This window comes from Lampetra planeri, unplaced genomic scaffold (assembly GCF_965212315.1).
Source record: "Lampetra planeri unplaced genomic scaffold, kcLamPlan1.2.h2 scaffold_411, whole genome shotgun sequence".
NCBI lineage: Eukaryota > Metazoa > Chordata > Hyperoartia > Petromyzontiformes > Petromyzontidae > Lampetra > Lampetra planeri.
This window is the reverse complement of record NW_027615234.1, coordinates 1-15,426: the sequence shown is the minus strand read 5'-3', so window position 1 is coordinate 15,426 and position 15,426 is coordinate 1. Positions and strand designations below refer to the sequence as shown.

Below are 15,426 nucleotides of genomic sequence, written 5' to 3'. Positions count from 1 at the left end.
CATCTCACCACCACCACCACCACGACATCATCAGCATCATCACACCATCTCACCACCACCACCACCACGACATCATCAGCATCATCACACCATCTCATCACCACCACCACCACCACGATATAATCAGCATCATCACACCATCTCACCACCACCACCATCACGATATCATCAGCATCATCACACCATCTCACCACCACCACCACCACCACGACATCATCAGCATCATCACACCATCTCATCACCACCACCACCACCACCACCACGATATCATCAGCATCATCACACCATCTCACCACCACCACCACCACCACGACATCATCAGCATCATCACACCATCTCATCACCACCACCACCACCACATCATCAGCATCATCACACCATCTCATCACCACCACCACCACCACATCATCATCAGCATCATCACACCATCTCACCACCACCACCACCACCACGACATCATCAGCAGCATCACACCATCTCACCACCACCACCACCACCACGATATCATCAGCATCATCACACCATCTCATCACCACCACCACCACATCATCAGCATCATCACAACGTCTCACCACCACCACCACCACCACCACCACATCATCAGCATCATCACACCATCTCATCACCACCACCACATCATCAGCATCATCACACCATCTCATCACCACCACCACCACATCATCAGCATCATCACAACGTCTCACCACCACCACCACCACATCATCAGCATCATCACACCATCTCATCACCACCACCACATCATCAGCATCATCACACCATCTCATCACCACCACCACCACCACATAATCAGCATCATCACACCATCTCACCACCACCACATCATCAGCATCATCACACCATCTCATCACCACCACCACATCATCAGCATCATCACACCATCTCATCACCACCACCACCACCACATCATCAGCATCATCACACCATCTCATCACCACCACCACCACCACCACCACCACGACATCATCAGCATCATCACAACGTCTCATCACCACCACCACCACCACATCATCAGCATCATCACAACGTCTCACCACCACCACCACGATATCATCAGCATCATCACAACGTCTCATCACCACCACCACCACATCATCAGCATCATCACACCATCTCATCCCCACCACCACGATATCATCAGCATCATCAGCATCATCACAACATCACCACCACCACCACCACGATATCATCATTGTCATCATCATCATCAAAGTACAATATCATTGTCGTCGTCATCATCAGCATCATCACAACATCTTATCATCACCATTATCATCACCACCACCACCACCACAATAGGATCATTGTCATCATCATCATCACCACCACCACCACAATAGGATCATTGTCATCATCATCATCACCACCACCACCACAATAGGATCATTGTCATCATCATCATCACTACCACCACCACAATAGGATCATTGTCATCATCATCATCACCACCACCACCACAATAGGATCATTGTCATCATCATCATCACTACCACAACATTTCATCATCATCATTATCATCACCACCACCACCACAATAGGATCATTGTCATCATCATCATCACCACCACCACCACAATAGAATCATTGTCATCATCATCATCACCACCACCACAATAGGATCATTGTCATCATCATCATCACCACCACCACCACAATAGGATCATTGTCATCATCATCATCATCACCACCACCACCACCACAATAGAATCATTGTCATCATCATCATCATCACCACCACCACCACAATAGGATCATTGTCATCATCATCATCATCACCACCACCACCACAACATCCCATCATCATCATCATCGTCATCACAGCATCTCACTGACAGGTAAGGGGTTGGTGTTTGCGTTTCTCCCTTGTGGTGGGACTTTGTAGGATGAACGTCGACATTCATAAGGGGCACGGGAGTGGGGGGGGCGGTGGGTGACCAACTAAGAGTGGGGGGGGGGGGGGGGCACCGCTAAGGGGTCTACTGGTGACATATTCTTAGTTTTTGTCGGTAAAGTCACGTAGATAAAACATATATTATATTATTCCATTATAATTTTTTTTTTTTACCTACGTGACTTTACCGAAAAAAAACCGAAGCATATGAATCCTTGCGGTCACGAAAGCTTCAAATCTAGAATCTCCAGGTGACGTCAGCTGCACCTGCAGGTGCCGCTGACGTCACCTGTAGGGACTTGGGGAGGGAGGGAGGGAGGGGCACCGCTAAGGGGTCTACAGGTGACATCTTACTGGTAGGAACGAAGTGAACCAGCCTACAATAGATTGTATCGTCCGTCCGTCCGATGTCCGATTAGGTGTATCAACATCGCCCCCTACTGCAAACACTTGGCAGGACCCTACAAAAACCTTTAGACTCAGTGAGGCTTTCCTGGCTAAACAAGTGTAACATTCCCTTATAATTCCCTGAGATAGCTTTTAATTAAAACATTTAAATAAAAAATTAACTCACAGCGGCCTAAAGCCTACAGCTAGGCCTAAAGCCTAGAACTAGGCCTCAAACTCTCCCTTCGTATCGTCCGATTAGGTGTAGCAGCATCGCCCCCTACTGCAAACACTTGGCAGGACCCTACAAAAACCTTTACACTCAGTGAGGCTTTCCTGGCTAAACAAGTGTAATAATACATTATGTTTCTATTCTTTGGTTATTCGTTCCTACCAGCCCACCCCGCAGGGACCTGTTCTTAGTTTGTTTCGGTAAAGTCACGTAGATAAAACATATGATATTATATTATTATATTACATCTTTTTTTTACCTACGTGACTTTACCGAAAAAACCGAAGCATATGAATCCTTGCGGTCACGAAAGCTTCAAATCTAGAATCTCCAGGTGACGTCAGCTGCACCTGCAGGTGCTGCTGACGTCACCTGTAGGGACGTGGGGAGGGAGGGAGGGGGGGCACCGCTAAGGGGTCTACAGGTGACATATTCTTAGTTTCTTTCGGTAAAGTCACGTAGGTAAAACATATTATGTAATTTTATTACATTATTACATTTGTTCATTTCATTTTTATTTCATTATTTTTTTTTACCCACGTGACTTTACCGAAAAACCCCAAGCATATGAATCCTTGCGGTCACGAAAGCTTCAAATCTAGAATCTCCAGGTGACGTCAGCTGCACCTGCAGGTGCTGCTGACGTCACCTGTAGGGACGTGGGGAGGGAGGGAGGGAGGGAGGGGGGGCACCGCTAAGGGGTCTACAGGTGACATATTCTTAGTTTCTTTCGGTAAAGTCACGTAGGTAAAACATTATATTATATTATTACATTATAATTTGTTTTTTTTTACTTTTTTTTCACCTACGTGACTTTACCGAAAAAAACGAAGCATATGAATCCTTGCGGTCACGAAAGCTTCAAATCTAGAATCTCCAGGTGACGTCAGCTGCACCTGCAGGTGCAGCTGCATCTTCTTCTTGTCGAGCGCCAGCGTCTGCGAACGTTCCTCCTCCTCCTCGACGCGTGACTCCAGCTCGTGCAAGATCTCCTCCAGCTCCTGGCGCTTCACCTCGAGACGGACACGCATCTCCTCCGCCTCGGCACACAGCTCGATCTCCGCCTGCAGCTGCTCCGCCAGGATCTGCTTCTCGTCTACCAGCTGCCGGGTGAAGCGTTGTGTGAGCGTGTGAGAGTGTGTGAGAGTGTGTGTGAGTGTGTGAGAGGGTGTGTGTGTGTGTGTGAGCATGTGTGAGCGTGTGTGTGAGAGTGTGTGAGAGTGTGTGTGTGTGAGCGAGTGTGTGTGTGTGATTGGGAGCGTGTGTGTGTGAGAGCGTGTGTGTGAGAGCGTGTGTGTGTGAGCGTGTGTGTGAGAGTGTGCGTGTGTGTGTGTGTGTGAGCGTGAGTGTGTGTGAGTGTGTGTGTGTGATGGTGTGTGTGAGTGTGTGTGTGAGTGTGTGTGTGAGAGTGTGTGTGAGTGTGTGTGTGAGAGTGTGTGTGTGAGAGTGTGTGTGTGTGTGTGTGTGAGAGTGTGTGTGTGAGAGTGTGTGTGAGAGTGTGTGTGAGTGTGTGTGAGTGTGTGTGAGTGTGTGAGTGTGTGTGTGAGCGCGTGTGTGCGTGTGTGTGAGCACGTGTGTGCGTGTGTGTGAGCGTGTGTGTGAGTGTGTGTATGAGAGTGTGTGTGTACGCGTGCATGTGAGCGCGTGCGTGTGTGCGCGTGAGCGTGTGTGCACGTGTGATTGAGCGTGTGTGTGTGTTTGTGTGAGTGTGTGAGTGAGCGTGTGTGTGTTTGTGTGAGTGTGTGAGTGAGCGTGTGTGTGCACGCGTGCGTGTGTGCGCGTGAGCGTGTGTGCACGTGTGATTGAGCGTGTGTGTGTGTGTTTGTGTGAGTGTATGAGTGAGCGTGTGTGTGTGTTTGTATGTGTGAGTGAGCGTGTGTGTGTGTGTGCGTGTGTGTGCATGTGTGTGTGCGCGTGTGAGCATGCGTGCAGCGTGGGAGAGACAAGCAGACGGACGTGTGGATAAGTGGACGTAGGAGATGCAGACGGACACACGGATGAGCATAGGATGGATAAGGTGACACACACAGACACACACCCCTGTACACACTCACCTGTACACACATACACCTGTACACACTCACCTGGCACACACACACCTGTACACACACACACCTGTACACACATTCACCTGTACACACACCTGTACACACACTCACCTGTACACACACTCACCTGTACACACATACACCTGTACACACACCTGTACACACACCTGTACACACACTCACCTGTACACACACATACACATATCTGTACACACACCTGTACACACACACGCACCTGTACACACACCTGTACACTCACTTGTACACACACACACCTGTACACACACACACACCTGTACACACACACACCTGTACACACACTCACCTGTACACACACACACCTGACACACACACACACACCTGTCCGTGCTTGGACTCCAGCTCGTGCAGCATGTACACACACACACACACACACCTGTACACACACTCACCTGTACACACACTCACCTGTACACACACACCTGTACACACACACACACCTGTACACACACTCACCTGTACACACACTCACCTGTACACACACACCTGTACACACACACACACCTGTACACACACACACCTGTACACACACACACACACCTGTACACACACCTGTACACACACCTGTACACACACACACACACTCACACACTCACCTGTACACACACACACACCTGACACACACACACACTCACCTGTACACACACTCACCTGTACACACACTCACCTGTACACACACACCTGTACACACACACACACACCTGTACACACCTGTACACACACACACACCTGTACACACACTCACCTGTCCGTGCTTGGACTCCAGCTCGTGCAGCATGGCCTCTGCCCTCTGCTGCCTCTCTCGCGTCATCTTCAGCTCCTCGTCGCGAGCTTGCAGCTCCTCTTCCTGACGGGTCACCTGCAGGAGCGGCTTCACCTGCACGCACACAGACAAAGGTGCCCCGCGTAGCCTTGCATCGAAGGGGCAAGTGCCGTTCGCGGGTAGCAGCGCCAGGGCCGGATTAAGATTCTAGATTTGAAGCTTTCGTGACCGCGAGGATTCAGGTTTTTTGGGTAAAGTGACGTAGGTAAAAATGAAAGTAAATAATAGAAATATTAATTAGAAATAAAATAAAATAATCCGGATTAAGATGTTGTGTGCCCCCCCCCCCTGGGCTACAGGATACCGTGAGCCCCCCCCCCTCCCCCCCAGTAATATTTTCAAAAGTAAAACAAAGTTAAAGAAAAATAACATTTTGATTTAAAGCTTTCGTGACTGGAGCAGGGATTCATCTTCTTGGTTCTTTCGGTAAAGTCACGTAGAAGGGAAATAATAAAATAATAAAAATAAAAATCATATATTTCGATTTAAAGCTTTCGTGACTGCAGGGATTCATCTTCTTGGTTCTTTCGGTAAAGTCACGTAGAAGGGAAATAATAACATGATAAAAATATTGTTTTATATTTATATTATTTTATTATTTCCCTTCTATATAAAAGAATGTAAATTTGTTTTATATTTGTATTATTTTATTATTTCCCTTCTATATAAAATAATAAAAATATTGTTTTATATTTTTATTATTTTATTATTTCCCTTTTACTTGACTTTACCGAAAGAACCAAGAAACAAAAAAATACGAGTCTACCAACAAATACAAAAAAAATTCGGCATTCACAAATAAAATCACTTTTCACTTCTAGATTTGAAGCTTTCGTGACTGCAAGTAAATTCTTAGGTTTTTTCGGTAAAGTCACGTAGGTAAAAAAATCAAGTAAAATTTTACTTGATTACAGCAATCGTGCTGTGACGGTTCCACCTGAAGACGGAAGCTTGTGTTGCCTCCGAAACGTCGTGATTTTTATTTTATTTTTATTTATTTTAATTTTTTACTTGATACAGCTATCGTGCTGTGACGGTTCCACCTGAAGACGGAAGCTTGTGTTGCCTCCGAAACGTCGTGATTTTTATTTTATTTTTATTTATTTTAATTTTTTACTTGATACAGCTATCGTGCTGTTGTAATGCGGGCGTAAGCGACCTTCCGGAGGTGACGTCACGGGGGGGTGGAGTCATGTGACGTGGGGGTAAGGTTCGGGGCTTTAAGCGGGTAAACCGGAAGGGGAAGGAGTCGGGGTGTGAGCGGAAAAGAGTGAGGCCACGCGGGCAAGTGTGGAGAGGGGGGGGCGCCGACGGCGATCGGGAGCCAACCCCGAAGATAAGAGGAAGCTGCGGAGTGGTGTGCAGCTGGGGAGGAGACAGCCAGGAGGGCTGCGTGTTAGAGGCAGCGGTGTGGCTGCCAGGAGGAGCTGCGGAGAGAGAGAGAGAGGGGGCTGCTTGTTAGAGGCAGCGGTGTGGCTGCCAGGAGGAGCTGCGGAGAGAGAGAGAGAGAGCAAGAAGCTGTGAGAGCTGCGGAGGGAGAAGAGCAGCAGAGAGTACAGCCAAGGGGGGCTGTGTGAGAGAAACAGCAGCGGAGCTGCTGTTGTGGATCGGGCCGACATTGGAGTCAGCACCGTGGAGAAGCTACAGAGTAAAGACAGCCGTGTGGGTGTACAGCACGAACCGAATAATAAAGGACACTGAGCCAGACATCGTGGTCCAGTCGTTTATTACACTGGTGTCGGAAGTGCAACGGCATGTCGAAACAAGTGAGGAAGAAAGTTAATCCGGCGCCTGCATCGGCTTCTTCGTCCGACGACGACGAACTCCCTCCAACCACGGATCCTGTTGGGGTGGTGGAGGAGAGCCAGGCTGAGGCGACCACGGGAACGGGAGTGGAGGATGTTGGCGCGGTGGCGGGTCCGTCGACATCATCAGACGCGGATCAACGATGGCAAGCGATGGCGGTACAACTGGAGGCACTTAAGGACGTCCTGGCGCATCTATGCCATCTCGTCGCGCCAGGGACGATGGATGATGCAAGTGGTGCTCCGCGGGCCGCCACGTTGCCTGTCCTGCCGTCGCCATTGCCCACGCGGCAAGAGGCCGCCATTTTGCGCGCTCCGTGGCGCCAAACCGCCATCTTGGCCACGCCGCGGGCCGACGCCATTTTGAATTTGCCATCACAACCACCACCATTGGAAGACGGCGGGAAGAGGAGTCGGAGTCGCCACCTTACAACGGTTAAAGAATTTTCCGTCGGTGGGGACTGGAGCGCGTTCGCCTGCCGCTTCTTGGCGGCGGTACGCACAGCAAGATGGACCGATGCGGAGGCTTTGGAGGTGTTGCCGACTCTCCTGGACGACGAATCTGTCCGATTCTTCCGTTCCATAGCGACCGATAAGAAGGCAACTTTATGGGGTGTTTTTCAAGAAATGGCCGATGCTTATGAGCCACCAGATGATGCGCATCGGCGATTCGCTCAACGACAACGAGCACCAGAGGAGTCGCCCGTGGCGTTCAGGGGTGCGGTGCTGGAGCTGGCCATGGCAGCTTATCCTGAGACGCCACAGGACCTGCTTGAGCCTCTCATATTAGGGAAAATGTTGGAGCTGTCTCGGGATCTAGGGATCCCCATGCCTGTGTGTGGGCATGAGAAGCTAACTTCCCGGATGGCTGCTAAGTGTCTCGATGCGCAATTCAACCTCCGTCGCTGGAAACAAGTGACGGCGTGGACGGGGGGGGCCCGTCAAAGATGGGGATGCGCTGGGATGGAACCCTGCGCAGGCCGTCTATGTTCCGGATGACCGGGGCCCTCAACAACTGACGGCCGCCTCCGCTCCATGGACGGGACGCGGCGGGCCGAGACCGCGCGCGGTGCTACCAGAACGGGGCCGTCAGGAGGCGAGGCCTGCGCTTCGGCGCAACGAGGCCGAATGTTTCCGCTGCGGGCGTAGGGGCCACTACGCCAGAGACTGCTGGGCCCGCTTCCCGGCTCCGCCGCAGCAGGAGGCCTCGGCACCGGTCAAGTCGGCTAAAGATCCTCCGAAACAGGCATGTCGGCACGCACCAGACACTCGGCAAGGCTTTCCACCTCACCCACCACCTGTGTTGCGCGATCCTATTGTTGTTGTTAAAGAAAGGCCATCGACGGGGCCTTGTCATTCAGTTACGCAGTGGCGCAAATTGGCACGGAGAGTTGTCGCGGCCGCTACGGGTTCGTCCACTGTACCGGGGTCCATACAAGGTGTGGACGTGCGCATTTTGGTCGACTCGGGGGCGTCTGCGACTATTATATCGGATGTCATTTTCCATCTGTTGGGCATTCCGTCGGGGGCTGTGCGTCCGGTTTATGGGTCGTGCGTCGCTGCGAACGGGGGTAGCATGGGCATCGTGGGTCAGGTGGATGCTAAGATATCTATTGGGGATGTGTCGGCCTCGGGTGTTGTGTTGATATCGAGATCTTTGGCGGTTCCTTGTTTGTTAGGCACCGATTTTTTGGCTAAGATGCCCATTTTGATCAAAATCAATGAGAATTGTATTGAACTGCCGGGGGGCCGTCAAATCTCGTTTCTGCCGTCGCCCTGGGGGCGACCTGCTTCGGCCGTACAAGTGCAGGCGCTGTCCGTCGCATCTGTGGACATTCCACCTGGTACACAGATGCTTATACCCTTGCGGTATCGGAAGCCCCTGCCTGATCGGCTAGGAGCAGTAGGGGTCTTGTTGTCACCGTCCGCCACGATAACAACCGGGTTGGCGTTAGTGGGGGCACAGACCATCGTCCGGCCGGATCAATTACCGTTTTTACAGGTGCTTAATGCGGGGGGAGAAAACGTCCGTGTCCCGGCCGGTACGGTTGTGGCACATGCCACTACGGCGTTTGCGACCCATGATTGTCCACATAGCCGGGGAGTTGTTGCTGGGGTTTCCGAGCCAAGGAGTTCGGATGATCGTTGGGTTGCTCAATTATGTGACGAAAATTCTTCCCTGTCCATGGAGCAACGTGGTGCGCTGCGTAAATTGTTGTTGACATATTCCGATGTGTTCAGCTCCGATGATTTGGATTTGGGCCGCACTTCCTTGCTTTACCATCACATTGAGACGGGCGATGCTGCCCCTATTCGATTAAATTCGCATCGGATGAGTCCTGCGGAGCGAGAACACGTACGGGGGGCAGTGAAAGACATGTTGGCTGCGGACATTATATCGCCATCTAACAGCCCATGGGGCGCTCCAGTCGTCTTGGTTAAGAAGAAGGATGGCAAATTGCGATTTTGTGTTGATTTCCGCAAATTGAATAAGATATCGGTGGCAGATGCGTACCCTCTGCCGCGTATGGATGACTCCCTCGACGCATTGTCGGGGGCTAAGTTCTTTTCCACACTGGACCTCTCTTCGGGATTTTGGCAGCTTCCCCTTGACGAGTCCTCACGGGAGAAAACCGCATTCCGTACGCCTCAGGGGTTATTTCAATTCAACTGTCTCCCGATGGGATTGAATGCGGCCCCTGCTACATTTCAAAGATTGATGGAGCTCGTTTTGACGGGGTTGCAGTGGGAGACATGTCTTATATATTTGGACGATATCATTGTCTTCAGCCGCACATTCGATGAACATTTGACGCGGCTGGAGACAGTGTTTACGAGGATGCGTTCTGCCAAATTGAAATTCAAACCAAAGAAATGTCACCTACTGCAACGGTCCGTCCGCTATTTGGGGCACATTGTGAGCGCTGAGGGAGTGTCCACGGATCCGGAAAAGACGGCGTGCGTCCGGGATTGGCCGACTCCGGCCACCGTGGGGGATGTTCGGCGGTTTTTGGGATTTGCCTCGTATTACCGGAGATTCGTGCCGGGTTTTGCGACGATTGCGAGGCCTTTGCATCTCCTTACGGGTAAAGGACGGAAGTTTGTTTGGGGACAGCCGGAGGAGGCGGCCTTTCGGAGTCTGCGTGATCTATTGGCCACGGCCCCAACATTGGATTATCCCGATTTCGATCACCCATTCATTCTTGATACGGACGCGAGTGACACAGGTATTGGGGCGGTGTTATCACAGTCTAAAGGGGGTGTAGAGCGTGTCGTGGCGTATGGTAGCCGAGTCTTGTCTCCTGCGGAAACCCGCTACTGTGTCACTCGCAGAGAACTATTGGCGGTTGTTTTTTTCCTACGGCAATTTCGACCATACCTCTACGGTCGTTCTTTTATTGTGCGTACGGATCATGCGGCCTTGCAATATGCCCTTAAAATTGACCAGCCATCCGGACAGTTGGCACGTTGGTTGGACACGCTACAGGAATTTTCCTTCCAAATTCAACATCGGAAGGGTGTGCGCCATGCGAACGCTGACGCACTTTCCAGATTACCGCGGCGCGGCCCTTGTAAATGTGAGTCGGGGACGCATAGGTGTTCGCCGATTCCAAACCCCCCTCAGCCGCTCACGCTGGCCGTCGAGAAGTCGGACACTCCGATGGAACCGGGACCGGCTGACGGGGTTTTGAATCTGCCGCGGTCTGTCTGGATCCGGGAACAGATGATGGATGAGTCATTGGTGTCCTTGCGGAAGCGGTCTGCTAAGGACAATGGGAGTCCGAGTACGGCTGTGGGGCCGCAAACCGCTCTCCGAGATGGTCTGCTTATGTGGCGGGAGGGGTTCCAGGAACGTTGGCGCCTGGTGGTACCAACGTCCTTGCGGTTCGAGTTGATTAGAACCCTCCATTGTGACACTCTCTTACATTTAGGGGTGCAGAAGACCTTGTTGACGTTGCAACGTCATTATTTTTGGCACGGCATGGCGACAGATGTCGTAGGGCACGTGCGCGCGTGCCCTGCGTGTGCACAACGTAAGCCGCCGAAACATCCTTACGTGCCGCCTCTCCAGTCGATTCAGGTGTCTCGAGTCAATGAATTGGTGGCACTGGACATATTGGGACCTTTTCCACCATCGGCGAGGGGTAATAAATATTTGCTGGTAGGGGTTGAGTACCTCTCCCGTTGGCCGATGGCCTGGCCGTTGCCCGATCAGTCGGCCGCGGCCATTACCGACGCCTTTTTGTTTGGGTATATTATGGATAAGGGGGCGCCTGAGAGACTCCTCACGGACCAGGGCAGGAATTTCTCTTCTAAATTATTGGCGGAAGTGTGCGCGGGCCTTGGGACTAAGAAAGTACGGACATCCCCATACCATCCGCAGACGGATGGTATGGTTGAACGGCTGAACAGGACATTGTCTGCCATGCTTTGCCATACCGTGAGTGAACAACAATCAGATTGGGATCTGCACATCCCCGGGGTGCTTTCGGCGTACAGGATGACGCCTCATGCGGCTACAGGATATTCGCCGTTTTACCTTATGTATGGTCGGGAAAACGTGCCGCCGGTGGATGTGCAATTGGGAACTGGGGTGAAGGGACCTCGGAAACCACTTCCTGAATACATCCAGGACACGGTTCGCCGAGTCACGGAGGCGCGGGAGAATGCCCGCGTGGCTACGGCCAAAGCCCAGGCCCGGAACGAGCGATATGCGCGACGGTCTGAGGGGGAGTGCCCTTGGAAGGTTGGGGACCTAGCCTGGCTTCATTGTCCACAGGTACGTCCGGGGACCTCGCCGAAATTGCACAAACCCTGGCATGGTCCCGTACGCCTCATTGCGGTTCCCAACCCACAGACAGCACGCGTCCAGATTGGGTCTCGTCGCTGGGTTGTGCATACGTCGCGCTTGAAACCATATGTTGCTCCCTTACATGATGCGTCATCCCCCAATATTGCCTTGCCGGGGTCTGTTGCTGCTGACTCTCCCCTGCCTGCGTCCATTGATCTCGCTAGAGCGCCTGTCGTACCTGTTCCAGACAGGCCGGCCGTGACATTGCGGGGGACGAGGGGCCCTGCTCGGAGGACGCCTGCCAGGTCTGCGGGACCTTCGAGCCCTGCAGCCCTTCCGACCCAGCTGCGGGCACGGTCACAGGACAAGCCCAAGACTAACTCTTTAGAGACACGGGACGGCGGTGGACTTCCAGCTGCGACAGGGGGATTACCCCCTGTCGTTCCTCGACTTTCATCGCGTTCCTGTTCTGCGAGTGGGCCGCCGACCGTCCGGGACGGGCCGGCGACCCGCACACGTTCCAAATCGCTTACGTTTCGTTGATTGTTGCTGTCTTGTTATTTTTTTCTTACAGTTGTATTTATTGCATGCTTTTGTACGATCGTTGATGTTGATTGCGTTGTTGTTGTTCTTGCTGTTACATTATATGCTTAGTGTCCTTTAGGGGGGGAAGCTCGGTTCGCCGCATTACGATTTGCTATTGGTCAGCCGAGGTCGGCTGGGATTTTTCTACGGGGGAGGGTGGTGTAATGCGGGCGTAAGCGACCTTCCGGAGGTGACGTCACGGGGGGTGGAGTCATGTGACGTGGGGGTAAGGTTCGGGGCTTTAAGCGGGTAAACCGGAAGGGGAAGGAGTCGGGGTGTGAGCGGAAAAGAGTGAGGCCACGCGGGCAAGTGTGGAGAGGGGGGGGCGCCGACGGCGATCGGGAGCCAACCCCGAAGATAAGAGGAAGCTGCGGAGTGGTGTGCAGCTGGGGAGGAGACAGCCAGGAGGGCTGCGTGTTAGAGGCAGCGGTGTGGCTGCCAGGAGGAGCTGCGGAGAGAGAGAGAGAGGGGGCTGCTTGTTAGAGGCAGCGGTGTGGCTGCCAGGAGGAGCTGCGGAGAGAGAGAGAGAGAGCAAGAAGCTGTGAGAGCTGCGGAGGGAGAAGAGCAGCAGAGAGTACAGCCAAGGGGGGCTGTGTGAGAGAAACAGCAGCGGAGCTGCTGTTGTGGATCGGGCCGACATTGGAGTCAGCACCGTGGAGAAGCTACAGAGTAAAGACAGCCGTGTGGGTGTACAGCACGAACCGAATAATAAAGGACACTGAGCCAGACATCGTGGTCCAGTCGTTTATTACACTGTGACGGTTCCACTTGAAGACGGAAGCTTGTGTTGCCTCCGAAACGTCGTGATTTTTATTTTATTTTTATTTATTTTAATTTTTTACTTGATACAGCTATCGTGCTGTGACGGTTCCACCTGAAGACGGAGGCTTGTGTTGCCTCCGAAACGTCGTGATTTTTATTTTATTTTTATTTATTTTAATTTTTTACTTGATACAGCTATCGTGCTGTGACGGTTCCACCTGAAGACGGAAGCTTGTGTTGCCTCCGAAACGTCGTGATTTTTATTTTATTTTTATTTATTTTAATTTTTTACTTGATACAGCTATCGTGCTGTGACGGTTCCACCTGAAGACGGAAGCTTGTGTTGCCTCCGAAACGTCGTGATTTTTATTTTATTTTTATTTATTTAAATTTTTTACTTGATACAGCAATCGTGCTGTGACGGTTCCACCTGAAGACGGAAGCTTGTGTTGCCTCCGAAACGTCGTGATTTTTATTTTATTTTTATTTATTTAAATTTTTTACTTTGATACAGCAATCGTGCTGTGACGGTTCCACCTGAAGACGGAAGCTTGTGTTGCCTCCGAAACGTCGTGATTTTTATTTTATTTAAAATTTTTACTTGATACAGCAATCGTGCTGTGACGGTTCCACCTGAAGACGGAAGCTTGTGTTGCCTCCGAAACGTCGTGATTTTTATTTTATTTTTATTTATTTTAATTTTTTACTTGATACAGCAATCGTGCTGTGACGGTTCCACCTGAAGACGGAAGCTTGTGTTGCCTCCGAAACGTCGTGATTTTTATTTTATTTTTATTTATTTAAATGTTTTACATGATACAGCTATCGTGCTGTGACGGTTCCACCTGAAGACGGAGGCTTGTGTTGCCTCCGAAACGTCGTGATTTTTATTTTATTTTTATTTTACTTTTATTAATTTAGATTTTATTTTATCTTCATCTCTCCAGCAGGCCCTTAAAGCCCCCCCGTGCCTTAATCCGTCCGCCTTTGTCTCCCCGAGTGGAGGGGCAAGGCTCACGGTGGAGAAGCGAGTTCGAGACGCGTCACCACTTTCGTTACCCTTCAAATATTCGGTGAAATTTTAAAGGTAGGAGGGGAGCTTTTCTTGTTTTTACTTCAGCCGATGTGTGTAACGCGTCGCTTTTGTGTTTGCCATTGAGGGTGGTGTGTGTGTGTGTGTGTGGGGGGGTGGGTGGGGGGCAGTCAGAATCAGAATATGTATTTAGACTGCAGGAGGAATCCGATGAGCTATGAAGCTCTTCGTCCAGTCGGTGCACGTGGGTCAAGACGTCACAACAACAAACGCCACAGGAGGGAAGGTGGGGCATGGTGGGGTGGGGCATGGTGGGGGTGGGGGGTGGGGGTGGCTGTGGGGTGGTGGGGGGGGGGTGGGGGGTGTGGGGGGGTGGTGGGGGGGGTGGTGGGGTGGGGTGGTGGTGAGTGGTGTGTGTTGGGGGGTGGTGGTGGGGTGTGTGTTGGGGGGTGGTGGGGGGTGGTGGGAGGTGGTAGGGGAGGGGTGGTGGGGTGGGGTGGGTGTGTTGTGGGTGTTGGGGTGGCTGGGGTGGTGGGGGGGTGGGGGGTGGTGTGTTGGGGTGGTGGGTGGGGGTGGGGGGGTGGTGGGGGGGGGGTGGTGTGTTGAGGGGGTGGGGCTGGTGGTGGGGGGTGGTGTGGTGGGGTGGGTGGTGGGGTGGGAGGGGTGGGTGGCTGGGGTGGTGGGGGGTGTGGTGAGGGTGGTGTGTTGTGGGTGGCTGGGGTGGTGGGGGGGGGTGGTGTGTTGTGGGTGGCTGGGGTGGTGGGGGAGATGGGGGTGGGTGTGTTTGTGGGTGGCTGGGGTGGTGGGGGTGGGTGGTGGGGTGGTGTGTTGTGGGTGGCTGGGGTGGTGGGGGGGTGGTGGGGGGGGGGGTGTTGTGGGTGGCTGGGGTGGTGGGGGGTGGTGGGGGGTGGTGTGTTGTGGGTGTCTGGGGTGGTGGGGGGAGATGGGGGTGGTGTGTTGTGGGTGGCTGGGGTGGTGGGGGGTGGTGGGGGTGGGTGTGTTGTGGGTGGC

At 52.2% G+C, this 15,426-nt stretch overlaps 1 protein-coding gene across 1 annotated transcript in view; it reads right to left on the bottom strand.

The window, feature by feature from the left end:
• LOC144741056 (uncharacterized) overlaps nt 1-5,585 on the bottom strand; it is a gene marked incomplete at both ends in the record, with an annotated part of 46,978 nt that extends 41,393 nt beyond the window's left edge. The window contains 2 exons of the mRNA XM_078623734.1: nt 3,425-3,631; nt 5,361-5,585. Of these exons, the coding sequence (XP_078479860.1) occupies nt 3,425-3,631; nt 5,361-5,585 (432 nt within the window). The remainder of the gene's footprint in view (nt 1-3,424; nt 3,632-5,360) is intronic.
• Between the last annotated feature and the right edge of the window lie 9,841 nt (nt 5,586-15,426).